Here is a 24,531-nt window from a genome sequence, read left to right on the forward strand (position 1 = left end):
TCAGCACTGCTGACTAAGATAAGAATTGATGGAGGGAAAGGAAGCATTTAGCAACTTTTTTTGCCTGCTATTTAAAAAACAGATAGACTTACCAACCAAACCTTTAATCTGACTGACGGTGAACTCCGGGTCTGGCATTCTGTTTTTGTTTTTTTAAAGAATATAGTCAAGATAAGCATATTAACGTCAAACCATTCCATAAAGCCCAATATTTAACCAAGGCAGAAAAAAGAGCATGTAATAGGATAAACATGATCAAATCAAATTGTATTTGTCACCAATACAACGGGTGTAGACCTTACTGTGAAATGCTTACTGACAAGCCCTTAACCAACAACGCAGTTCAAGAAAGAGTTAAGAAAATATTTACTAAATAAACTAAAGTAAAAAGTAACTGCAAGAGTCAATGTGCGGAGGTCCAGGTTAGTCAAGTTATTTTGTACATGTAGATAGGGGTAAAGTGACTATGCATAGATAATAAACAGTGAGTAGCAGTAGTGTAAAAACAAATTGATTGTATTGGTCACAGGTCATCATATTTGACTCATGTCTCACCTGATTCCCAGTCCATCTTTGGCTTTGAAAATAAGAGGGGTCTGAAGTGCCTCTCTCTGAACATACTCATAAGTGAAATCTGAGAAGAAGAAAGTGTAAGTAGTCAGTGGGCCATAACTTGTGCATATATATTCAGGTAGAGCAATGTGTGATGTGTATGTCATGGATTTGTGAGGACATCCTGCACAAAAATGAATTAACCGACAGGAACTTTTCCCTTATCATGTGTGAATCCATAAAAGGGTAGAAATTGTGCATGTCCAGTCAGTTATGAGTCTGCTTGGGGGACTGTGAATGTGTGGTAATATTTTATGAATGAAACAGATGTGTACCTTTGCCATCCATCAACTGAACGAAATGTGTGTTGTATGAGTCACTAACAAGTTTCTCCTCCAAATTGAAACCCCTGACATTTGCAATTTCTTCAACGTCAGAGAAGTCCTCGTTTTCGTCATACATTGTCCGGCAGATGGAGCGCTAGAGGAATGAAAATAACTGTTATAAAAGTATATATCAATATCAATATATTAATTTATCACATCTCACTAAACGTGTTTTTAAAAATTGCATATAATGAACATGTATGCATGACTTGGAATAAGAGCTGTCGTTTCAAATTAGAAAAGAGTAGGCCAGTCAGTGCATTGTTGTGTAGGCTCGAAATAATTCACAATAAAACAGTGGTGCACGTGCACATGGCTAGGCTAAACCTCTGAATGTGTGGTTGTAGATGGGCCTTCTGCTGCAAACACCTTTACAGATGATTAGACAATGTTCGTTAATAACAGCAATCGCTGATATCATGTCCCGGATCAACATTGACATAACGTGCTAAGATAGATGCAAAACAATAACAACGTTGGAACTGCTGCACTTGCCACAACGTTGCGCTGAGTGGGCTTGTGAATAATGTAATGTAGCCAACTACCTAGCTATATAATTTACCAAACAAGTCAAATGTAAGCAACTACATAAAGTTGAACTTTGTCAACATTTTAACTTGGCACTTCTTCTGACTAATGAGGATCACTGTAACGCTAGCTAGCTATTGATGATAGCTCAGCTAACGCGTACACAGTAGTCAAACATGGCTAGCTATAATAGGGTAATGCTACACACCAGTTTGCGTCCAGATTCTGCACTCGCTTCCATGATCTGAGCCCTTGCCTAGTATATCCGTTTAAACCTTAATTTAAAAAAAACAAATAATCACATTGAAAGTAATTATCACTTTACGTTTCGACACAAAACTAAGTGGGAACCATATTTGTTGTGTTCTGGATTACGTCACCGATTGAATCAAAACATTGTTGGATAACGTCATCCGTAGTGGCTGATTTCCAACACTACTTATTCATGTCAACCCAAATAGTTGTGAACGTTTATAAAAAACACTACAATTTCTTTCTGCGACCATTCCACACTGTCCGTCACAGATCTGCAATTTCATGAACGGCATGGCATTCATGCGCGATATCCGCAGCGGAGACATTGAATTATTTAGACAATCTATTATAACAATTTGTTAGTGTGTAACTACAACGTGTGACACGTATGGCTTCGTTATAATCACCCGCTACCATTCAAATCATTTGCAATTGGCTTGGTGCGCATTCTCCAGTATATGTTTCAGATTAGCAAACTAAACTCAACCCCACATGGTGAAGGAAGTTTCTGATGAACTGCAACAGAGCTGAGCAGGGACATATTCACTAGAACGATCCGGCTACAAAACGTTTCTTAATTAAACAGAACGAAACCGGGAGGAACCTACCTTAATTTGTCTAATATAAACTCATTTTTCTTCCATTTTCTTCTTAAAGTGGTAAACGATTTTCGTTCAAAAATCGTTGTACCTGTTTGACCTCTGTATTGCCTTTATTTGTTTACTGAAATCCAAACTTTTTAACAAAACATTCAAATATAACCACCCACCGTTGACTAATTTTCTGTTGCTCTAAAATGACTTAATGCACATTACTTAACGTAATCTGCGATTGAATTAGCGTATTCTTCCTGATATGCCATTTTGGAGACAGAAACGAGGAAACCGAGGTTGTATTTGACGAACATTCTGTTAAAAAGTATGGATTTGAGCAAACAAATAAAGGGACATAACTACAGAGGTTAAACATTGGTACAGGGTAAGATTTCAACAATTTACATGTTTAGAAGTATTGACCTTGGACGAATCGATGTAGTCGGGGCTAAATTTCACAAGAAATCATCTTCTATGGTATTATGGCGGTCCGTAAACGACGTTTGTGGTGTGTGCCGCCACCTACTGGATGGGGTGAAAATGTATCACTTTAACGCAAAGTAGTAGGGAGAAGGGAAGGGTGAAACAATATTTCTTATATTCAAAAGTACCCCCCAGCAGCCGCTGCAGCTGCCTACAACCCTAAATTGTTTCACTTTTATCTCGTCTTAATAGATGGTCCGAGATGCCCTGACTAGTAGACCTGGTGGGCAAGACGTATTAGAAGAGTACCAGACAACCAAAACATTAAACCACAGAACCAGGAGAGATGATTGCCATCTTAGTCAGCCACATCCAGGCTTTATCACATCCGGCCGTTATTGGGAGTCCCATAGGGTGGCGCACAATTGGCCCAGTGTCCGGGTTTGACCGGAGTAGGCCATCATTGTAAATAAGAATTTGTTCTTAACTGACTTGCCGAGTTAAATAAAGGTCCAATAAAAAATCTAAAACATTTAATGAAAGAGATGCGTTGGTAAGCTTCTCATTAGCCAATCTGGACACAAACACTGGATCAAAACAATCAAACTATACATTGATGCTTTTTGGCCTCATTATGAAACTAGAAAGATACAGTACCTTCATCAACAAAACATATTTGGCATGTGTATGCTTTAATATGTTGACACATGTTCTGTGGACTGATGAAAGGGGCATCAAACAGTCATAGAATCAAGTCTAAAAATAACAATTTGACGACCATGTTGGTCACCTTTTCCCACATCTAAGGAACACTTCTATGTTCCTGACACAATTCAGATATCCTTTGCCTATCAGCTGAAGACGGTGGTCCTTCTGTGGCTCAGTTGGTAGAGCATGGCGCTTGTAACGCCAGGGGTAGTGGGTTCGATTCCCGGGACCACCCATACGTAGAATGTATGCACACATGGACTGTAAGTCGCTTTGGATAAAAGCGTCAGCTAAATGGCATATATTATTTATATTATTGAAGACGGTGTCAAGGAAGACCTCACTTCGACCCATCAAGAAGAGTATTTCACCCCAGTCGGGAGGCACAACCCATAGGAGGAAGACTGGGTTATATATATATATATATATATATATTTCACCTTTATTTAACCAGGTAGGCTTCTTTTTGGGGGTTGTCTCTTCATTGTCTTAACATGTGGAGAGTGACTTAGAAAGACCCTTTGTGTGTTGCAGCATTGTAGACCATCTTGATGGGAGCCATGGTCGACAGACATACCTCCTTGCCGTCGGAAGAAGACAGAGCAAGATTGACAACTACTACATCATGGTGGACAAGAGGCTTGTTCCCTGCCAGGCAACTAATGGTCTGTGTGCGTTTGATGAAAGACCACTTTGTCTTTAACCTGACGTATGACGATGCTCTTGTCAACTTCTACACATTTGTGCAGACAACCATCGACAACATTGATATAGACAAAACAAGAGAGGCCCCTAGCATGATAGAGTTGAGGAAAAAAACTTCTTAACTAGATAAATGTAGGTTACGGTGCCTTTGCTGTCAAGTGTTGCACAGAAACAGCCAGTCATTGATATCTCATTTGAGAATTAAGTAAATTACTTTCAACTGATAGAGTTTGTGGCACTATCTGCCAAATAACTGGAGACAATTTGGGGGTGCATGCAGTCCTTGGTTTCAGAGTCCTTCAGTGGTCATTACTTTTGCCGGTTCTGTTTGATAGAAAAGTCGAATGCTCAGACGGTTTACAGTGAGGATGACCTTTGTGTGGTAAATATCAATTTGAAATGCATTTGAATCCGTTGCAATCAGACCCACAGCTCCCGTCTGTGAATGGTGTAAAGAAATTCTAAACTGAACCGTTTGCAGCACTTACATGTTTGTAGTCATTGTTCTGTGGACATAATGCATGACATTCTTGTAAGGGTGGCTCAGTTTGAGTTACAATTGTTGTTTGAATACGTCTCTGAAAATTTTCTTTAGAAACGTGCACTTCTCTCTAGAATGTACTCATTTGACTATGGGTACTTGGAACGCAAAAACCATCCAACTAAAGTCAACCTAGAGAACAGTCATAGCACTTAATTATTTTCAAACTGTCTTGTGAGAAACGTTCCCTTGATTTTGGGGGATGTTTTTCCACCAGAAAATGAGAACTGGAATTTGCTGCTCATCTTACTGCAATAATCAATTTTTTTTCATAGCCAGGGCATGACTGTATCTGAAGCATTTGATAACTGAACATCACACACTTTTCAAACAGTTGTTCCTACATAACTTAATACCCACACATCACTTTATGAAAACACCCAGCATGCATAAGACAAATCAGTCCTTTATTACATATGAGGTTTGCGGCAAAGCACAAACTCTTTAGAACACCCTCAAAAACTTCAAGAACATTACTAAGTCCCTTACCAAAAAACACCAATTTCCTATAGGTCATCACTGGGAGACATCACCATTGCGACATACGGAGTATGGACCGATGAAAGCATTTTCCCTGAGTGATTTTACTGCTGGTGAGGAGTTTGCAGCGTCAGTTCAGGTCACTATGCAGAAAGCCATTTACTTTACCAGCTGGGTTAAGATGGATGGCATGGAGTACAGAGAGGAACTGTTAGTTTGCATTAAGATGGAGCATGAAATGCCAGTCTTGTGTAAAAATAACTAAGATCATTGTTGTTGACAATATTGTATACTTATTGCTGGACAAGTTCCATTCTGATAATTTCAGTGAACATTACCATACATTCACTGTGTTTGATGGTGTTGATGACAAAATGGTCAAAGTTGATGTATAAGCCTTTCGTCTTCAAAGTGCTGATGAGCATATTTATGTTCCTTTGTTTGACATGATTGAGTAATAGTCAGATTATTGGCAAATTTGTCAAGAAAATTGCATACCTAGTCTTAGGAGAACTTCCTTGTGTTAAATAGCAACTCTGCAAATACTCTTACTCTCATATAGTACATGTACTGATGCGCTTGTGATGCACTGATTTCATTCTGATGTGCCTGTGATGCACTGATTTCACTGTGATGCGCCTGTGATGCACTGTTTTCACTGTGTTGCATTGTTTTCACTGTGATGCATTGTTTTCACTGTGATGCGCCTGTGATGTACTGTTTTCACTGTGTTGCATTGTTTTCACTGTGATGCGCATGTGATGCACTGTTTTCACTGTGTTGCATTGTTTTCACTGTGATGCGCCTGTGATGCACTGTTTTCACTGTGTTGCATTGTCTTCACTGTGATGCGCCTGTGATGCACCGATTTCTTTTTTATGTGCCTGTGATGCACTGATTATATTCTGATCCACCCTCTCTTTGTGGCCTAAATAAATGATACAAAGCAGAGTCACTACTCTTGTAACAAATCCTTTATTGCTCCTGTTTAACTCACCTACAACTTGCAGGCTTGAGTTATGAGTGGGTGAGAACCAGACAAAAAAATTGTTATTTCCTAGTGTTAATATTTAGCACTTCCTGGTGATAATTCAGCTACCGGATGCATTCTCTCCAGTTGATCCTCAACACTGAAAGGTGGTGCTGCTTAATACTGAGGGTGGGTCACACCGATGGGTCATTTGAACAACACCTGAAGTGTTGTATCTTAACACTCGAGGGTGTTTCAATACTAACACTGAGTGGACCTATATAAACACTGAACGAATGTTAAAATGAACACGCATGGTGTTAAATAAACACTTTCAAATTTGCTGTGAAGGCGAGGTCAGTACAGGTGTATCAAAGCTGAGACAGAGAGACTGAAACAGCAATCTCAAGGCCATCAGACTGTTAAATAGTCATCACTAGCCGGCTACCACCCGGTTACTCAACCCTGCACCTTAGAGGCTGCTGCCCTATATACATAGACATGGAATCACTGGTTACTTAAATAATGGAACACTAGTCACTTTAATAATGTTTACATACTGCTTTACTCATCTCATATGTATATACTGTATTCTATTCCACTGTATTTTAGTTAATGCCACTCCGACATTGCTCCTCTTAATATTTATATAATTCTTAATTCCATTATTTTACTTTTAGATTTCTGTGTATTGATGTGAATTATTAGATATTACTGCACTGTTGCAGCTAGAAACACAAGCATTTCGCTACACCTGCAGTAACATCTGATAAATGTGTGTAAGTGACCAATAACATTTGATATGAATTGAAGAGGGTATTCCATAAGTGCAGACAATGGATATCAAAAATCTGGAAAGATCCTGTATGGAGGAATAGTCTAAGATCGCTCTTAATGTGTTCTCCAATGTCCTAAAACACTTTATAAAAAGGCTGTGCTGTTATCCTTGAAAGTGGAGGGTACTGGAGTAGGTGACTATCAACAGAAGGGTTTGGTTTGGAACTGGGCATATCTTATATTACCCAAGTCAAGTGCACTGGGTGTGTGACTTTGTAATAGGGGATATATTATATTGATGTTAACATTATTTTGGGACGGGCACGTATACTCTCACTGCACTTTGGGGATGTGTTATGCACTATATACACTTTATGTAGTTGCATGACTGATATGTGGTGTGTACATCAATATGAAACATATAATTAAATAATTTGACATTATAATTCAAGTTTAATTTTGGAATTGGTCTTGATGTAATCAAGATTTCACTTCAAACTATTGCACACACAAAGCTCTTACGTTATCTTGAATAAAAGCATGAACATCAAACTGGTTTCATTCGGTGAAGGGAAGTGTGAGCTGAGACGGTGACAGTAGTTTTAAGTTTAATCAACATCTTTAATCATCCAGTTCAATTGCAACAGTGGACACATTTAATTAGAACACCTCAAAGTACGCTATAATTGTCACGTCTGTCGTTTGAATGAGGAGACCAAGGTGCAGCGTGGTAGGCGAACATCTTACTTTTATTAAATGACACCAAAAAAAACAACCGTAAAGCTATATGCAGTGCAGAAAGCAACTACACACAAACAAGATCCCACAAACTAAGGTGGGAAAAAGGCTGCCTGAGTATGATCCCCAATCAGAGACAATGATAGACAGCTGCCTCTGATTGGGAACCATACCAGGGCATCATAGAAAATACAACAGATTGCCCACCCTAGTCACACCCTGACCCAAGTCAAATAGAGAATAAAAAGGCTCTCTAAGGTCAGGGCGTCACAATAATAGGATAAAACAAGTATTTCCCCCATTTTAGAGCTGGCATAATATGGGCATGTTATGCTTTGCAGTGTTGATGACAATGGACTATTTATCTACTAGTAGCACACACCACAAAACATATTTAAACTGGCATAAAATAGACATCTTATGATCTACTAGTCAACACCTCAAAGTTCACTGTAATATAGAATAACCAATTATTTTACCTCGTGTTTTAAGCTGGCATAATATGGCCATCGTATGGTATGCAATGGTCATCACACTGGATTAATGATCTACTTGTGGCACACGTTTAAAAAAATTATACCAGCCATTTTGAAAGTGTTTTTTTTATTACATTGGGATCATCAAAGTTCACTGTAATATAACAACTTAAACAAATGATGAAGAATGTGGGGGACCAAGTAAATGTTGTTATTTATTTATTCATTTTTATTTATTTATTTTACACTTTTTTAATGACATACAAAGAGAAAAATATCAAGCACACTTAGAAATTGCTGTGTGTGTGTGTGTGTGTGTGTGTGTGTGTGTGTGTGTGTGTGTGTGTGTGTGTGTGTGTGTGTGTGTGTGTGTGTGTGTGTGTGTATAGTGTTTATCATGACTTATGACTATGGGTGTGTTCTTAAATTCTATCTGGAGTGCCAGAGAACGCTCAGAGTGTGCTCAGGGTGTTCGTAAATTCAGAACATTGTCGGATTGTCCTTTGGTAAATTCAGAGTGTTTCGCACTTGGAGCATTCAGAGCGCATACTGGACACTCTAGATGAGGAGTAGGGTTGATCCGAGCGTTCTAACCTCACAATGGCAGTCAAGCAACCAAGCTAACAGGCTAATGTTGGCTAGCTTGGTAGCTACTTCCAGACGCAAATGAGAGAACAGTAGAAAGTCTAAACAGTATATTTGACCTCTGAGCTTCCCTATCAAATCAAAAAATATTCAATCAGAGAACCTAAAAAAATAACAACAATGACAAATGGTTTGATGAAGGAAGCCAAAACCGAAGAAAGAAATTGAGAAGCCTATCCAGCCAAAAACATAAAGACCCAGGAAACCTGAGTCTACGCCTTCACTATGGTGAATCACTAAAACAATACATAAATACACTACGGAAAAAGAAGAAATTAGCTTAATGTAATTGAAGAATCGATAGACTTTAAAAAAATGATTATTATTTTACCTTTTTTAACCAGATAGGCCAGTTGAGAACAAGTTCTCATTTACAACTGCTACCTGGCGAAGATAAAGCAAAGCAGTGCGACAAAAACAACAACACAGAGTTACACAAACAAACGTACAGTCAATAACACAATAGAATAATCTATGTACAGTGTGTGCAAATGTAGAAGATTAGGGAGGTAAGGCAATAAATAGGCCCTAGAGGTGAAATAATTACAATTTAGCATTAACACTGGAATGATAGATGTGCAGATGATGATGTGCACGTAGAGATACTGTGGTGCAAAAGAGCAAAAAGATAAATAACATATGGGGATGAGGTAGTTGGATGTGCTATTTACAGATTGGCTGTGTACAGGTACAGTGATCGGTAAGCTGCTCTGACAGCTGATGCTTAAAATTAGAGAGGGAGATATGTCTCCAGCTTCAGTGATTTTTGCAGTTCATTCCAACCATTGGCAGCAGAGAACTGGAAAGAGAGGCGGCCAAAGGGGCTGTTGGCTTTGGGGATGACCAGTGAAATATACCTGCTGGAGCGCGTGCTATGGGTGGGTGTTGCTATGGTGACCAGTGAACTGAGATAAGGCGGGGCTTTACCTAGCAAAGACTTATAGATGACCTGGAGCCAGTGGGTTTGGCGACGACTATGTAGTGAGGGCCAGCCAACGAGAGCATACAGGTCGCAGTGGTGGGTAGTATATGGGGCTTTGGTGACTAAATGGATGGCACTGTGATAGACTACATCCAGTTTGCTGAGTAGAGTGTTGGAGGCTATTTTGTAAATGACATCGCCACAGTCAAGGATCAGTAGGATAGTTAGTTTTATGACGGTATGTTTGGCAGCATGAGTGAAGGAGGCTTTGTTGCAAAATAGGAAGTCAATTCTATATTTAATTTTGGATTGGAGATGCTTAATGTGAGTCTGGAAGGAGAGTTTACAGTCTAACCAGACACCTAGGTACCTAGGTATTTGTAGTTGTCCACATATTCTAAGTCAGAACCGTCCAGAGTAGTGATGCTAGTCGGGCGGGTGTGTGCGGGCAGCATTTAATTTTACTAGCATTTAAAAGCAGAAGACTCTAACTACTTTGGGAAAATTGGAACACACTAAACAAACAACAACACGAAGAGTTATCTAAACCCCTTCTCCAATCTTTTTGGTTCTTTAACAAAATACAAACTTTACAAATCTTAGAATCAGCTATTAAAGACTACCAGAACCCACTGGATTCTCCAATTACATTGAATGAACTACAGGACAAATTACAAACCTTCCAATCCAAAAAGGCCTGTGGTGTTGATGGTGTCCTACATAAAATGACAAAATATACAGACCACAAATTCCAATTGGATACTTAAACTCTTTAACATCATCCTCAACTCTGGCATCTTCCCTAATATTTGGAACCAAGGACTGATCACTTTTGTGTATTGGGGTTGAGGCAAATTTGACACCAATAACTTCTGTAGGATATGCGTCAACAGCAACCTTGGGAAAATCTTCTTCATTATCATTAACAGCAGACGTGTACATTTCCTCAGTGCTGTACTGAGCAAATGTCAAATTGGATTTTTACCAAATTACCGTACAACAGACTACATATTCGCACTGCACACCCTAATTGACAAACAAACAAAACAAAGGCAAACTCTTCTCATGCTTTGTTGAGTTCAAAAAAGCTTTTGACTCAATTTGGCATGAGGGTCTGCTATTCAAATGGGGGGAAAGTGGTGTTGGGGAAAAACATATGACATTATGAAATCCATGTACACAAACAACAAGTGTGAGGTTAAAATTGGCAAAAAAAACACACAGATATCTTTCACAGGGCCGTGGGGTGAGACAGGGCTGCAGCTTAAGCACCACTCTCTTCAACATATACATTCAAAAGGTTTAGAACACCTACTCATTCAACGTTTTTCTTTATTTTTAAAACATTATAGATTGTAGAATAATAGTGAAGACATCAAAACTATGAAATAACAAATATGGCATCATGTAGTAACCAAAAAAAGTGTTAAGCAAATCAAAATATATTTTATATTTGAGATTCTACAAATAGCCATCCTTTGCCTTGATGACAGCTTTGTACACTCGTGGCATTCTCTCAACCAGCTTCATGATGTTGTCACCTGGAATGCATTTCAATTAACGGGTGTACCTTCTTAAAAGTTAACTTGTGGAATTTATTTCCTCCTTAATGTGTTTGAGCCAATCAGTTGTGTTGTGACAAGGTAGAGGGATATACAGAAGATAGCGTGTCTTTGTGAGATGCAGTGTGGGTGAATGGATATATCTGCATGTGTATTTCCCACCATAAAGCATGGAGTAGGAGGTGTTATGGTGTGGGGGTGCGTTGCTGGTGACACTGTCTGTGATTTATTTAGAATTCAAGGCACCCTTAACCAGCATGGCTACCACAGCATTCTGTAGCAATACAACATCCCATCTGGTTTGGGCTTAGTGGGACTATCATTTGTTTTTCAACAGGCCAATAACCCAACACACCTCCAGACTGTGTAAGGGCTATTTTACCAAGAAGGAGAGTGATAGAGTGCTGCATCAGATGACCTGGCCTCAACAATCCCCCGACCTCAACCAAATTGAGATGGTTTGTATGAGTCGGACCGCACAGTGAAGGAAAAACAGCCAACAAGTGCTCTGCATATGTGGGAAGTATTTCTGTTGGAAAAGCATTCCATGTGAAGCTGATTGAGATAATGCTAAGAGTGTGCAAAGCTTTCATCAAGGCAAGGGGTGGCTTTTTGAAGAATCTAAAATATATTTAGATTTGTTTTACACTGTTTTGGTTACTACTTATTTCATAGTTTTGATGTCTTCACTATTATTCTACAATGTAGAAAACAGTAAAAATAAAGAAAAACCCTTGAATGAGTAGGTGTTCAATTTTTTTTGACCGGTAGTGTATAACTAGAACAGTCTGCAGCACCCGGCCTCACCCTACAAGAATCTGAAGTCAAATGTCTGCTGTTTGCTGATGATCTGGTGCTTCTGTCCCCAACCAAATAGGGCTTACAGCAGCACCTAGATCTTCTGTACAGATTCTGTCAGACCTGGTCCCTGACAGTAAATCTCAGTAAGACAAAAATAATGGTTTTCCAAGATCCAGTTGCCAGGACCACAAATAGAAATTCAATCTAGACACCATTGCCCCAGGAGCACACCAAAAACTATACCAACCTCGGCCTAAACAATCAACCCCACAAGTAACTTCCACAAAGCTGTGAAAGATCTTAGAGACAAGGCGAGAAGGGCCTTCTATGCCATCAAAAGGAACATAAAATTTGACATACCAATTAGCATCTGGCTAAAAATACTTGAATCAGTTATAGAACCCATTGCCATTCATTGTCTTGGGTCCACTCATCAACCAAAAATCAACCAAATGGGACAAACACCAAATTCAGACACTGCATGCAGAATTCTGCAAAAATATCCTCCCCGTGTACAACGTAAAACACCAGATAATGCAGGCAGAGAAGAATTAGGCCGATACCCACTAATGATCAAAATCCTGAAAATAGCTGTTAAATTCTACAACCACCTAAAAGGAAGTGATTCCCAAACCTTCCATAATAAGCCATCCCCTACAGAGAGATTAACCTGGAGAAGAGTCCCCTAAACAAGCTGGTCCTGGGGCTCTGTTCACAAACATAAACAGACCTCACAGGGCCCCAGGACAGAAACACAGTTAGACCCAACCAAATCATCAGAAACAAAAAGATAATTACTTGACACATTGGAAAGAATTAACAAAGAAACAGAGCAAACTAGAATGCTATTTGGCCCTAAACAGAGAGTACACAGTGGCAGAATACATGACCACTGTGACTGACCCAAAATCAAGGAAAGCTTTGGCTATGTACAGACTCAGTGAGCATAGCCTTGCTATTGAGAAAGGTTGCCGTAGGCAGACGTGGCTCTCAACAGAAGACAGGCTATGTGCACACTGCAAACAAAACGAGGTTGAAACTGAGCTGCACTTCCTAACCTCCTACCAAATGTATGACCATATTAGAGACACACATTTCCTTCAGATTACACAGACCCACAAAGAATTCGAGAAAAAAATATATAATTTTGATTATCTACCATAGCTATTGGGTGAAATACCACAGTGTGCCATCACAGCAGCACGATTTGTGACCTGTTGCCACAATTAAACGGAAACCAGTGAATAACAAACACCATTGTAAATACAACCCATATTTATGTTGATTTATTTTCCATTTTTACTTTAACTATTTGCACAATCATTACAACACTGTATATAGACATATTATTTTGGTACTTGTGTGAGTGTAATATTTACTGTTCACTTTTTATTGTTTATTTCTCTTTTGTTTACCAATTTCACTTGCTTTGGCAATGTAAACATGTTTCCCATGTCAATAAAGCCCCTTGAATTGAACACCTCACTTTGACCATTTACTCCCCCTAGCAGAACTGGTTAGACTGTTTTCATGTTTCCTAGAGTATTGGTAACTGTGCTAAAACCGGTGTTGACCGTTCTTAAATTCATCAGTATTCTGTGCTCTGGCACACTCCAGTCGCGAGTGCTCTAAAATCGGAATAGATAGCCAGAGCGAATTTACGAACGCACCCTATAACTAAACACATGTTGCTTTCACAATGTAACATTGGCGGAACAGCACCCCAGGGAGGCTACTGCAATCTCACTCTACCCGTGACGTTAAAGTAATAACGTGAAAAAAAGCGTGCTATTTAAAACAAATACGAGTTGGTATCATTTTTATTGGGGAAGATTGAGTAAGCGTGTCAGACTGTTTGCTTTGAATGATTTGTAGCTATCGTCTCAATCTATGCATGAGAGCGCATCCGAAAACATGCGATACCGTAAAGTGTTTGCGCACTCAAATTCAGGAGGACACAGATTGATGGATTGACTGTGTTTTGCAAGTGTCGGCTCACTTGGCCCCATTGTCTCAGTGCATAGCTCATATACCCAAGTGTTGCATGAGTCGGGAAAAACGTTTGTCTTGATCAAATTACAATAAAACCGATAGACTTCACTCTTTTCTTTCGATTTATCATTCGGGTCAGTCGACGTGCGTCTACCAGTTCTGACATGTTCTCTCTAAACCACGAAGACTCCTTCGAGACGCCAGAGAAAACACCTCCTGGGTGATCATCTTCAAAATCTTCATTCATCATGGGGTCAAGAGTAAGCTTGGTGACATTTTGCACAAGTGACCCTACATGAAAAACAATGACCGTAATCTAACCATTGTACGAACTAGAAATAGTTTTGTGGTGAATTCGGTAACTACCTTGTTTGTATGATCAACTATAGCAATAACTCACTTATTTTACATAGGCAGACTTGTTCCAAGTTTATTTATCTTTACCGCAATGGTTTGTGGGTAATCCGGGGGTGCAGCCAGCCATCCAGCTCGATCGAAACGGCGGTGCGGAAGAGTTGGACGTTACAAAGGTAAACAGGAATACTAGCGAGAATCGATAGAATGGACCTCAAACGATAATTTTTCTACATCGATGTCCGTGGACACCGAGGATGTTACTATCTAGGCTAGCTAATGCCAATTGTTGAACAGCCACATAGGCTACGAGTCAACAACAATCAGCCCGTTCAGTCTATTAAATTTCAGCAGTGCAATGAGTCTGAACGAACATTCATTACAAGCACTGTCGTGGAGGAAGCTTTACTTGAGTCGAGCAAAACTGAAGGCTTCCAGTCGAACGTCTGCTCTACTGTCTGGGTTCGCTATGGTAAGGAATAAACTGGCCCAAAGTCAGATGCATAGCAGCAGAGGCAATTATTTGATGTGCATAGCATGAGGACCATCATCATTCAATACCAGAAACGTTATGTATTAATCATGTATGGATTTCTTGCACTCCCTAGTTAAAAAAAACGAGTTCTGCTTCATTTTGGAAGGTCATGTTCCAGGCAGCCTGTCTTGTATGCTTATGCCACAATGTTCTTCCCCCCTCAGGTAGCAATGGTGGAGGTTCAGTTGGACACAAGCTATCCATACCCACCTGGTCTCCTCATTGCCTTCAGTGCCTGCACAACAGTGTTGGTGGCTGTTCACCTCTTTGCCCTGATGGTTAGTACCTGCATCCTGCCTAACATCGAGGCAGTCAGTAATGTTCACAACCTCAACTCGGTGAAGGAGTCGCCACATGAGAGAATGCACCACCACATAGAGCTGGCCTGGGCCTTCTCAACAGTCATTGGCACCCTGCTCTTCCTGGCTGAGGTGGTGCTCCTCTGCTGGGTCAAATTTTTACCCATTAGGCCTAAGAACCACAACCCCAACAATGGGACCATATCTGCAGGTGTGGCTGCCGCCATCACCTCCACCTCCATCATGGTGCCTTTTGGCCTGATATTTATAGTCTTCGCTGTACATTTCTACCGTTCCCTTGTCAGCCACAAGACAGACAGGCAGTTCCAGGAGCTGGAGGAGTTATCCAACCTGACCAGGCTGCAGAATGAGCTGGACGGTAGAGGGGAGTCCAACTTGCAATCCCCCAGCTCCCATTTCCCATAAAGACTGACCTCTCGTTGATAATGTCTATTTCAAGCCAATCCTTTGTTGCCAATAGTTATACATTTCTATAAAAACGCTACATAATCTGCTCATAATTTCAAAACATTTGAGATGTTACTCACCGTTTCCAAATGTTAACATTTCTAGAGATTTTTAAAAATGATTTTTAAAAGAATGATTCCAGACAGTGTTACTTTTAACTGTGAAACTATACCAGTTAACAGTCTTAAAGATGCACTCTAACCAATCGCAGCGCTCCAATGGATAGCACCTGCCAGCAATTCCAACACCACGGATAAGCTCATATTTGAAACACATGAAAGCCATTACAAAAACAGAATTTCTATCCAAAAACAAATAGTTTTAAATGGCTTTACAATTGAAAAGTGCGCAGGTACTTGCTACTGTGATTCTTGAAATGCAGAGCCTGTTAAATTATTTTTCTAATTCAAAATTATACTTTAGTTACATTGTTTGCTAACTCAGCTGCTCTGTCTTATTGACCACCCAATATTGCAGTTAATAACTTTTTTTTAATATAAAAAAGAAGCTAAATTAGCCATGCTAGAATACAACTCTCATCTGCTGTCGACATCAGGATATGATTTAAGAGCACTAGTTAGCTCCAAAAGTGGTTAGTAACTTTGGCTGCATGCTGACAGTGCATTCAGAGCCGTCCAGTGGCTAGCCACACTACAACCTTCATTTTACCAGGTTCCCATGAAGCAATTGCAATGACAGTCAACCACAACATACCCAAGAGTCCCCTGACTTGCACGGGGTAGTCTGTGTTTAATTTCATTGTGTATTAAAAACACAGTTTGTCATTGTGAGGGGATTACGCCAGTGGTTCGAAGGGGGAATTAGGCTTCCTGGGAAAACGTGGTCCAAGGTTGCAACAGTAACCAAGGGGGCCGGGGGCTAAGCAAAGGGTCATTTGGATTCGTAACATACCACACAAATTGCTAAATCTTATGAAATCATACAAATTGCTATATTTGTAACATATTACACAAAATGGATGACATAGCACACAATTGGATGAAGTCGTACACAAAAAACGGGTAGCACTTTTGTCTCGTGACCAGCACTTTCAAAATTACTGGCTGAAGTTATACAAATGTTTGAGAATGCATCTTTCACTGGCACTTGGAGCATTTAGGCCAGTTTTTTTTTTTTTTACCTTACAGGTAATGGTAGGAGGGGGCTAAAGAGGCTTCTCATTAAAAGGATCGTTCACCCAAATTACAAAATGACGCTGTTTTCCTTACCCTCTAAGCAGCCCAAGGACAAGGTATGAAAGCAATCTATGCTTTGGTGTCCCTGGCACTGTTTCCACATGTTAACGTTTTAGCATTTGTGGCACAAATCACATTGATGGGGCGATATTAGCAATTTTCACGCATCGTGTCCAAATCATAAGAAAGTATCTCAAATTGGTAGTAAAGCTCTAAAGTCACTTAGAAGTTTTGAACATGATGTGCAAAAGATGACTTGAATGGGATTTGTGCCTCAAATGCTAAAACGTTAGCTTGTGGAAATTAAACCAAAGACTGGATTGCTGTCATACCTTGTCCATAGACTGCTTAAAGGGTAAGGAAACCAATATGTCATTCTGTAATTTGGGTAAACTATCCCTTTAACTACGATATTGTGACACGGTGGCTTGCCTCATTGTATTCTATGAGCACCAATGAACGGGCACGTACCTCTGCCCAGGCATTGCTGATGCATGCCAGATCTTACAATGCCTGGATAGGTATTTTAACTACCAGCTAACCACATATGTTATAACAATCTGGTGTCCGAAGGCGCAGTCGATGATGTGGCACGCAACCATTGGTTGACGCATGCAACGTCTGACCAGCGAAACGCGACCATTGTCTTACTTCTGTCAGTTTTGTATTCAACCTAAGGTTCAGGTTTCAATTCATGTTTGAGAGATTAAATGTAATCAGCCTGCTTAAGTTATTTGTAGTCTAATCGGTTGGCCAAATGTTGCTGCATAAACTTTACAAAAAGTGTTCATAGTTGTAACCTGTGGTATTGAAATAGCATTTTGCACCATGATTATTTGGTCGAAAAATATGAATTTGTGACTAGAAAAGCGTCAAGTTATTTTCACTGTTGCTTAAACAGTGAATACAGAGATTAACTGCACATATTCTTTCTAAACACAATTGGCTTTGTAAAAGTGTTATCTGTTGCTTTCATTTTCTGTTCAAAGTGCACCCTTTGTGACTTGTTTGTTTGTACACTGAGTGGGTTGGTCTTGGCAAATGTAACTGTTTACTTTTTGTTTTGCTTCTAGGAATGTGTTTGTAATACCTCGAGTTGCCACTGGGGAATGATATCCAGATGGCACCATGATCTCATTACAAGTCAAATCATGTTCAGTGGTCCCGTTTCATAGAAGTAAAATTACTCAAATCTTACTCATGATGATGTGCTCTCTTTATTCGTTACATGATGGCATTTAACAGCATGGTAAGTGAGCATGGTGTCCAGAGATCAGCAGAGATGGAGCACTTTAGGGTGTTCTGATGTTCTTCTTTGGCTTGTCCTATTCACTGTGGTATGTTGATTGTGTTTCCATTAAAACTGATCTCACATCCAACAGATGTACCTTAAAATAGAGAAAAGGGGGAGACCTCACCATACAGTGAATTGATATTCACATAAGCAGGTAAAGTGGCTTGGCTCAACACTTGCAACACCCGGTAAAGACAAACCTCTTAAAACACTTCAAAAGACAACGTATGTACCTTAGGAATTGGGTATATTGTTGGTGTTGGTGCCTCAGCTCTTCCAAAGTCAGAGACTGTTCCACATTTGGCCACTCCGTCCACCCAGAAGCCCTCATAAAGCTGACCTTTGTCCAGGTAAAAGAACTTTCCATGCCCATTCTTCTTCCCATACTTCCAGTTGCCTTCATACCTGTTTTCATTGGCTTCAAAACAAATGAGAGAAGTCGCAACCTGACATACTGTGTATATAGTCTACGGCTAAATCCATTCAAACCCACACAGAATTAATTAAAACCAAATGACAACTTTTTTTCACAAAAAAAAACATTGTATTACCGAATCACTGTTGGCACAGTAGTAAGACTTGTGTGCAATATTGATGTCTTAGTGTTTAATTGAATTACATCCATATTGTCAAAGTATACTAATGAAGATGCAATAAAATGCAGTCTACAGTTACTTCATCTTTCTCACCCATCCACTGCACACTCTGGAAATCAACTTTTTTTGGTCTTCCACACACCCCTGACAACAGTCATTACTTTTTTTTAAATGTTTTTTTTTTTTCAAATGTAACCTTTTTAACTAGGCAAGTAAGAACATATTCTTATTTACAATGACGGCCTACCGGGGAACAGTGGTTTAACTGCCTTGTTCAGGGGCAGAACGACAGATTTCTTGTCAGCTCGAAGATTCAATCCGGCAACCTTTCGGTTACTGGCCCAACGCTCTTAACAACTAGACTACCTGCCGCCCCAGTCATGAGTCTTAAATGTACAATAATGTGCCCTTACCGAGACGAAGCATGCCCTGTCCGTGATGTTTGTTTTTCAGCCATTCTCCCTCATATATGTCCCCATTGTCATAATACATCCTGCCCCAGCCACTCCTCTGATCCTCACTCCATTCTCCCTCATAGCAGGCAGTGTCACTGTAGAAGTAGGTCCCAAACCCCTAAGGTAGATGAGAAGACATAGAAACCTGCCCTTGTTTCACTGAGGCCAGGTGTCTTATAATAAATGAAGAAATAGAATAGGCCTAGGTTAACATTATTTACATTCTTAGCCTAACAAAACAAACATTGTCCTGTGTACATACATGCTTTTTGTCATTTTCCCATCCACCTGAGTATTCCCTTGAATACTCATTGGTTACAGACAGGAGTTTGCTGTAGGTCCCGTATCCATCACGTTTGCCATATTTCCAGTCTCCATCATAAATGGCCCCGGCCTTCTTCCAAATTTGAGTTCCTTTGCCTAGAAAAATGAAAGGAACAGTGAGAAAAGCCACCCACATATTCATTGCAGATTAAAAATAAATGAAAAATAGGTCTAGTTGATAAAAAATTAAGTGATAACCAATACTAAGTTATAGTGGGAAAGAAAAAAAAGTTATCTACAGTACCTGACAACTTTGGACACACCTACTCAATCCAAGGTTTTTCTTTATTTTTTTACTCTTTTCTACATTATAGAATAATAGTGATGACATCAAAACTATGAAATAACAGATATGGAATCATGTAGTAAGCAAAAAAGCGTTAAACAAAATATTTTATATTTGAGATTCTTCAAAGTAGCCACCCTTTACCTTGATGACAGCTTTGCACACTCTAGGTATTCTCTCAACCAGCTTCATGAGGTAGTCACCTGGAATGCATTTCAATTAACAGGTGTGCCTTGTTAAAAGTTCATTTCTGGAATTTCTTTCCTTCTTAATGTGTTTGAGCCAATCAGTTGTGTTGTGACAAGGTAGGGTGTTAGAAGATAGCCCTATTTGGTAAAATACCAAGTCCATATTATGGCATGAACAGCTCAAATAAGAAAAGAGAAATGACAGGCCATCATTCATTTAAAATATAAAGGTCAGTCAATATGGAACATTTCAACAACTTTGAAAGTTTCTTCAAGTTCCAAAACCATCAAGCGCTATGATGAAATTGGCTCTCATGAGGACTGCCACATGATTGATTTGATTTGATTAGGATCTCTTTTAGTCCTCATTTGGACTAATCTTCCAAGAGTCCTTAAACATTAAAATACAATTTATAATACGATCACATTTTCACATATAACACACAAACAGACATAATACACTAACATATTGACCCGATTAAGACCCTAACAGTCTAACAAGATAGATTTAATTTTTTTACATTTATTTAACCAGGCAAGTCAGTTAAGAACATATTCTTATTTTCAATGATGGCCTGGGAACAGTGGGTTAACTGCCTGTTCAGGGGCAGAACGACAGATTTGTAACTTGTCAGCTCAGGGGTTTGAACTCGCAACCTTCGGGTTACTAGTCCAACGCTCTAACCACTAGGCTACGCTCTAACCACCATAGTCCAGCACAACTTTCCTATGTATTATATTTAAATGGTTTTAAAGTATTGTTTGAATTTATATATTGAAAGGTTTCTGGTTTGCTCAGCTAAATTATTCAATTTCTTTATTGGTCTAAATCTAAATGTTATTTTGACTATTTCTCTCTTCTGTCTGGATAACACATAGATGGTGGATAATCTATTCCTATTATTTACTGAATGTCTGTCTCTTACCAACATTCTCTTTTGTCCAAATGATTTAATGATCCACTAAATCAAATGCTTCACTAAAATCTAAAAATAGTACTCCACAAAGCTGCCATTATCCATAGCATTGAGCCAATGGTCAGTCATGTCAACCAATGCAGTGGTAGTAGAATGGTTTTTGCGATAAGCATGTTGATTGGCTGTAATCAGATCATTCTTTTCCATGTACTCCCATATTTGTTGACTCACAATACCCTCCAATATCTTACTGAGTGAAGGGAGTAGACTAATTGGTCGACTAGTGGGAGGAGTAATTGTTTTTTTTTGCTGTCTTTCAGGATATAACACAGTTTAACATGCTTCCATACATTTGCAAATGTCCCCTTTTCCAGTTACCAATTAAATATGTATTTCCGTGGAGCTGCTACCTGGGGAGCAGCATAGCGAAGTAAAAAATTGTCCATGAGATCATAACCTGTAGATTTACCATTGGGTGATGACTTCAATAGGTTTAACACCTCTACTGACACCATTTGTAGACTAAAAGAGCATGTTGTTTTGCTCATAATATGATCATCAATCCATTGGACAATAGCTTGTTTGGAAGAATGGGTGTTTACATTATCGCTCAGTAAATACATTTTCTTTGTAAAAAAAAAAACCTGCTAAATTATTGGCAATATCAGCTGGTTTTGTTATTGTTCTCCCGTCAATCTCTACACTAGATGGGTGTGATGAAATAGATGTATCAAGTAAGCCCTTCACTGTATTCCATACCTTTTTACAACCACTAAAAGCATTTTTGTAAAATAACGTTTTTTTCTTACGATTTAATTTAACTGCATAATTACGTAATGTTCTATAATGTTCTTTCATCTATAATGTTCTGTTCATCAATTTCTAGTTCAGATTTGGCTGCTAAGACTTTTGCCATATTTCTTTGAGAAAAAGCTGCACCCAGTTCCTCATCAATCCATGCAGATTGACAAACCTCAACTGTACTCTTTCTTACTGGTGCATGATGGTCCATTACCTCAGTGAGCAAATCAATAAAGCATTCAGTAGTGTGATTTAAATCATCCTCAAGATAAATCAGCGCCCAGGGTAAAGCAGCCAAATCATTTTGAAATAGCTCATGATTACATAAAAAAAAATGTCTCTTGACCACAATCCTTTGGGGTTTCTTTGGAACATTGGTGTTCATGGTAATGGCCACAATATTATGGTCTGTCCAGCCCACTAGCATTGATCTGGCTTTTAAGCATTGCAATGGTATATTACAGAAGATCAGATCAATGCATGTATCTGAACGATGACCCAACTTAGTTGATGATCCATTAACCATTTGTTTCAAACCACAGTTCTCGGCATATATCATCAATTTAGTTATATTTTACTTATTATGATCCTTCCAATTTATATTAAAATCACGCAAGATAAATACATCTGTTACTATCTGTGGCCTGGTCAAACCCAGTGCATAAGTCATCCAGATAGGACACCTTAGAGCTAGGCCCATACACACACAACCTACCAATATGGGTGCCTGGTGAAGCAGATGTACTTGAGCCCATAGTGCCTCTATTTGACATACATTAAGGTCATCGCTTCTCTCAAAAGGTATATGATTCTGAATGTACAGTGCTACACCCCCACCATTCCTATTTCTGTCCCTTCTAAGTAAAACATTTGCCCATCATTTACAGATCAGGAAAGGAAGACCCAGAATTACCTCTGCTGCAGAGGATAAGTTCATTGGAGTTACCAGCCTCAGAAATTGCAGCCAGAATAAATGCTTCACAGAGTTCAAGTAACAGACACATCACAACATCAACTGTTCAGAGGAGACTGCGTGAATCGTGCCTTCATGGTCGAATTTCTGCAATGAAACCACTACCAAGGACACCAATAAGAAGAGACTTGCTTGGGCCAAGAAACACGAGCAATGGACATTAGACTAGTGGAAATCTGTCCTTTGGTCTGAGGAGTCTAAATTTGAGATTCTTGGTTCCAACCGCTGTGTCTTTGTGAGACGCAGAGTAGGTGAACAGATGATCTCCACTTGTGGTTCCCACCCTGAAGCATGGAGGAGGAGGTGAGATGGTGTGTGGGGGGGGGGGTGCTTTGCTGGTGACACTGTCTGTGATTTATTTAGAATTCATGGCACTTAACCAGCATGGCTACCACAGAATTCTGCAGCAATATGCCATCCCATCTGGTTTGCGCTTAGTGGGACTATCATTTGTTTTTCAACATGACAATGACCTAACACACCTCCAAGCTGTATTAGGGCTATTTGACCAAGAAGGAGAGTGATGGAGTGCTGCATCAGATGACCTGGCCTCCACAATCACCTGACCACAACCAAATTGAGATGGTTTGGGATGAGTTGGACCGCAGAGTGAAGGAAAAGCAGCCAACAAGTGATCAGCATATGTGGGAACTCCTTCAAGACTGTTGGAAAAGCATTCAGGTGAAGCTGGTTGAGAAAATGCCAAGAGTTTATTATTCTACAATATAGAAAAAAATTAAGACAAACACTTGAATGTGTAGATGTGTCCAAACCTTTGACTGGTACTGTATGTTCTTAGAATCTGTTGAAAGATTATTATTTTTAAATTGGAGAGAACCAATCACAGCCCATGTGTCTGAACGGTGACACAGTAAGCCTAGGCCTAATACTTGGTGTGTGGAAAATCTATGTCATGCTACAGTAGTACCATGCTTCTTGCTGTCCAGCCAATCCCCGGTGTATTCATCTCCATTGACTGAATAAACAGTGTGTCGCAGTCCACACTTTTGTGCCTTTCTGTCCCATAATTTTGACAGGGGCTCCACTTTTCGAGGTTTCTTCAGATGAGGCATGGCTGTAAGCAGAACATACATGATTTTCAAACATTGTTTATTAACTTAAAGGCACAATCCTTAATAAATTTACAGCATAACTGCAGCCCCACCACCAACTGGTTTGGAGGATGCTGTAGAAATAAATGTATCTGGTAACCACTAGACTACAGCTATGGATGCAAAGACTTGACAGTCCATTCATGGAACATGTAGTTGAAAATAGTTTCATCATTTGAAGCTAGTTATAGCTACATTGTTTGTTTATAATGACTGATCAAATGACAACCAAAACTTAAACAAAATAAGAACATTTCGCAGATTATGCCAACAAAGTTAGCTAGCTAGCTAGCAAATGTGACATTTGTATACATTACTTTTACAGCTAAAAATAATTTATTAACTCAAATTGTACCTCGTATGTGTCCAAGCGAACGACTCCTATTAGCTCAATCCACTTGTCTTTTCAATTTTCAAATTGAAGTCAAATTTAACATTAGGTCAACATAGCTGGTTAGCTAGCTAGGTGGTAAAAGACAAGCGAGGCAACAATGACCAAGCGTCTTATCCCCATAGCAACCAACTTGCATAGATGTACAAATACTAGATTTCGTTCGGGCTGAGAAACTTTCTCAGTTTTTGTAAATGTGTCATTCATTATATTGCCCTCAAAAATCATTATTCAAAAACATTCATACAAATACAGTTCTGTTTATGAAAATGTTACTGTAGTAGGGGT

At 39.4% G+C, this 24,531-nt stretch overlaps 3 protein-coding genes across 11 annotated transcripts in view; 1 reads left to right on the top strand and 2 right to left on the bottom strand.

Moving 5' to 3' along the window:
* The window catches only part of LOC118387661 (lysine-specific demethylase 2B-like), a 53,379-nt gene extending 50,564 nt beyond the window's left edge, over positions 1-2,815 (bottom strand). For 6 of the 9 annotated variants that reach the window (XM_035776254.2, XM_052525769.1, XM_052525768.1 and 3 more), the window contains exons 1-4: positions 1,675-1,999; positions 888-1,032; positions 556-634; positions 93-139 (exon numbers count right to left, since the gene is read on the bottom strand). In XM_035776254.2, the coding sequence (XP_035632147.1) occupies positions 93-139; positions 556-634; positions 888-1,032; positions 1,675-1,707 (304 nt within the window). In that variant the 5' untranslated portion in view covers positions 1,708-1,999. Of the gene's footprint in view, positions 1-92; positions 140-555; positions 635-887; positions 1,033-1,674; positions 2,000-2,329 lie in introns of those variants that run through there. The other 3 variants (XM_052525766.1, XM_052525770.1, XM_052525771.1) reach the window with 3 other exon arrangements.
* A 10,887-nt stretch (positions 2,816-13,702) lies between these two features.
* Positions 13,703-18,103, top strand: orai1b (ORAI calcium release-activated calcium modulator 1b). Its single transcript, XM_035776259.2, has 2 exons — positions 13,703-14,880; positions 15,108-18,103. The coding sequence occupies exons 1-2, from the start codon at positions 14,767-14,769 to the stop codon at positions 15,666-15,668; spliced, it is 675 nt and encodes a 224-aa protein (XP_035632152.1). The 5' UTR covers positions 13,703-14,766; the 3' UTR covers positions 15,669-18,103.
* Position 18,104: 1 nt separating this feature from the next.
* Positions 18,105-24,375, bottom strand: morn3 (MORN repeat containing 3). The gene is made up of 6 exons (XM_035776257.2): positions 24,208-24,375; positions 23,669-23,815; positions 19,514-19,671; positions 19,210-19,369; positions 18,434-18,618; positions 18,105-18,294 (listed from the first exon to the last, which is right to left on the bottom strand). Exons 2-6 carry the CDS (start codon positions 23,811-23,813, stop codon positions 18,232-18,234), a joined length of 711 nt encoding a protein of 236 aa, XP_035632150.1. The 5' UTR covers positions 23,814-23,815; positions 24,208-24,375; the 3' UTR covers positions 18,105-18,231.
* Between the last annotated feature and the right edge of the window lie 156 nt (positions 24,376-24,531).

This window comes from Oncorhynchus keta, chromosome 9 (genome assembly GCF_023373465.1).
Source record: "Oncorhynchus keta strain PuntledgeMale-10-30-2019 chromosome 9, Oket_V2, whole genome shotgun sequence".
In the NCBI taxonomy this organism is placed as follows: Eukaryota; Metazoa; Chordata; class Actinopteri; order Salmoniformes; family Salmonidae; genus Oncorhynchus; species Oncorhynchus keta.

Bases quoted from the DNA above. Each gene is read 5' to 3' on its own strand.
- orai1b (XM_035776259.2), top strand. From the start codon at position 14,767: ATGAGTCTGAACGAACATTCATTACAAGCACTGTCGTGGAGGAAGCTT. The intron at 14,881-15,107 runs GTAAGGAATAAA...TTCCCCCCTCAG, and splicing joins TACTGTCTGGGTTCGCTATG to GTAGCAATGGTGGAGGTTCA.
- morn3 (XM_035776257.2), bottom strand. From the start codon at position 23,813: ATGCCTCATCTGAAGAAACCTCGAAAAGTGGAGCCCCTGTCAAAATTA. The intron at 18,619-19,209 runs GTAAGGGCACAT...TTTGTTTTGAAG, and splicing joins ACAGGGCATGCTTCGTCTCG to CCAATGAAAACAGGTATGAA. The intron at 18,295-18,433 runs GTACATACGTTG...CTCTATTTTAAG, and splicing joins CAATATACCCAATTCCTAAG to GTACATCTGTTGGATGTGAG.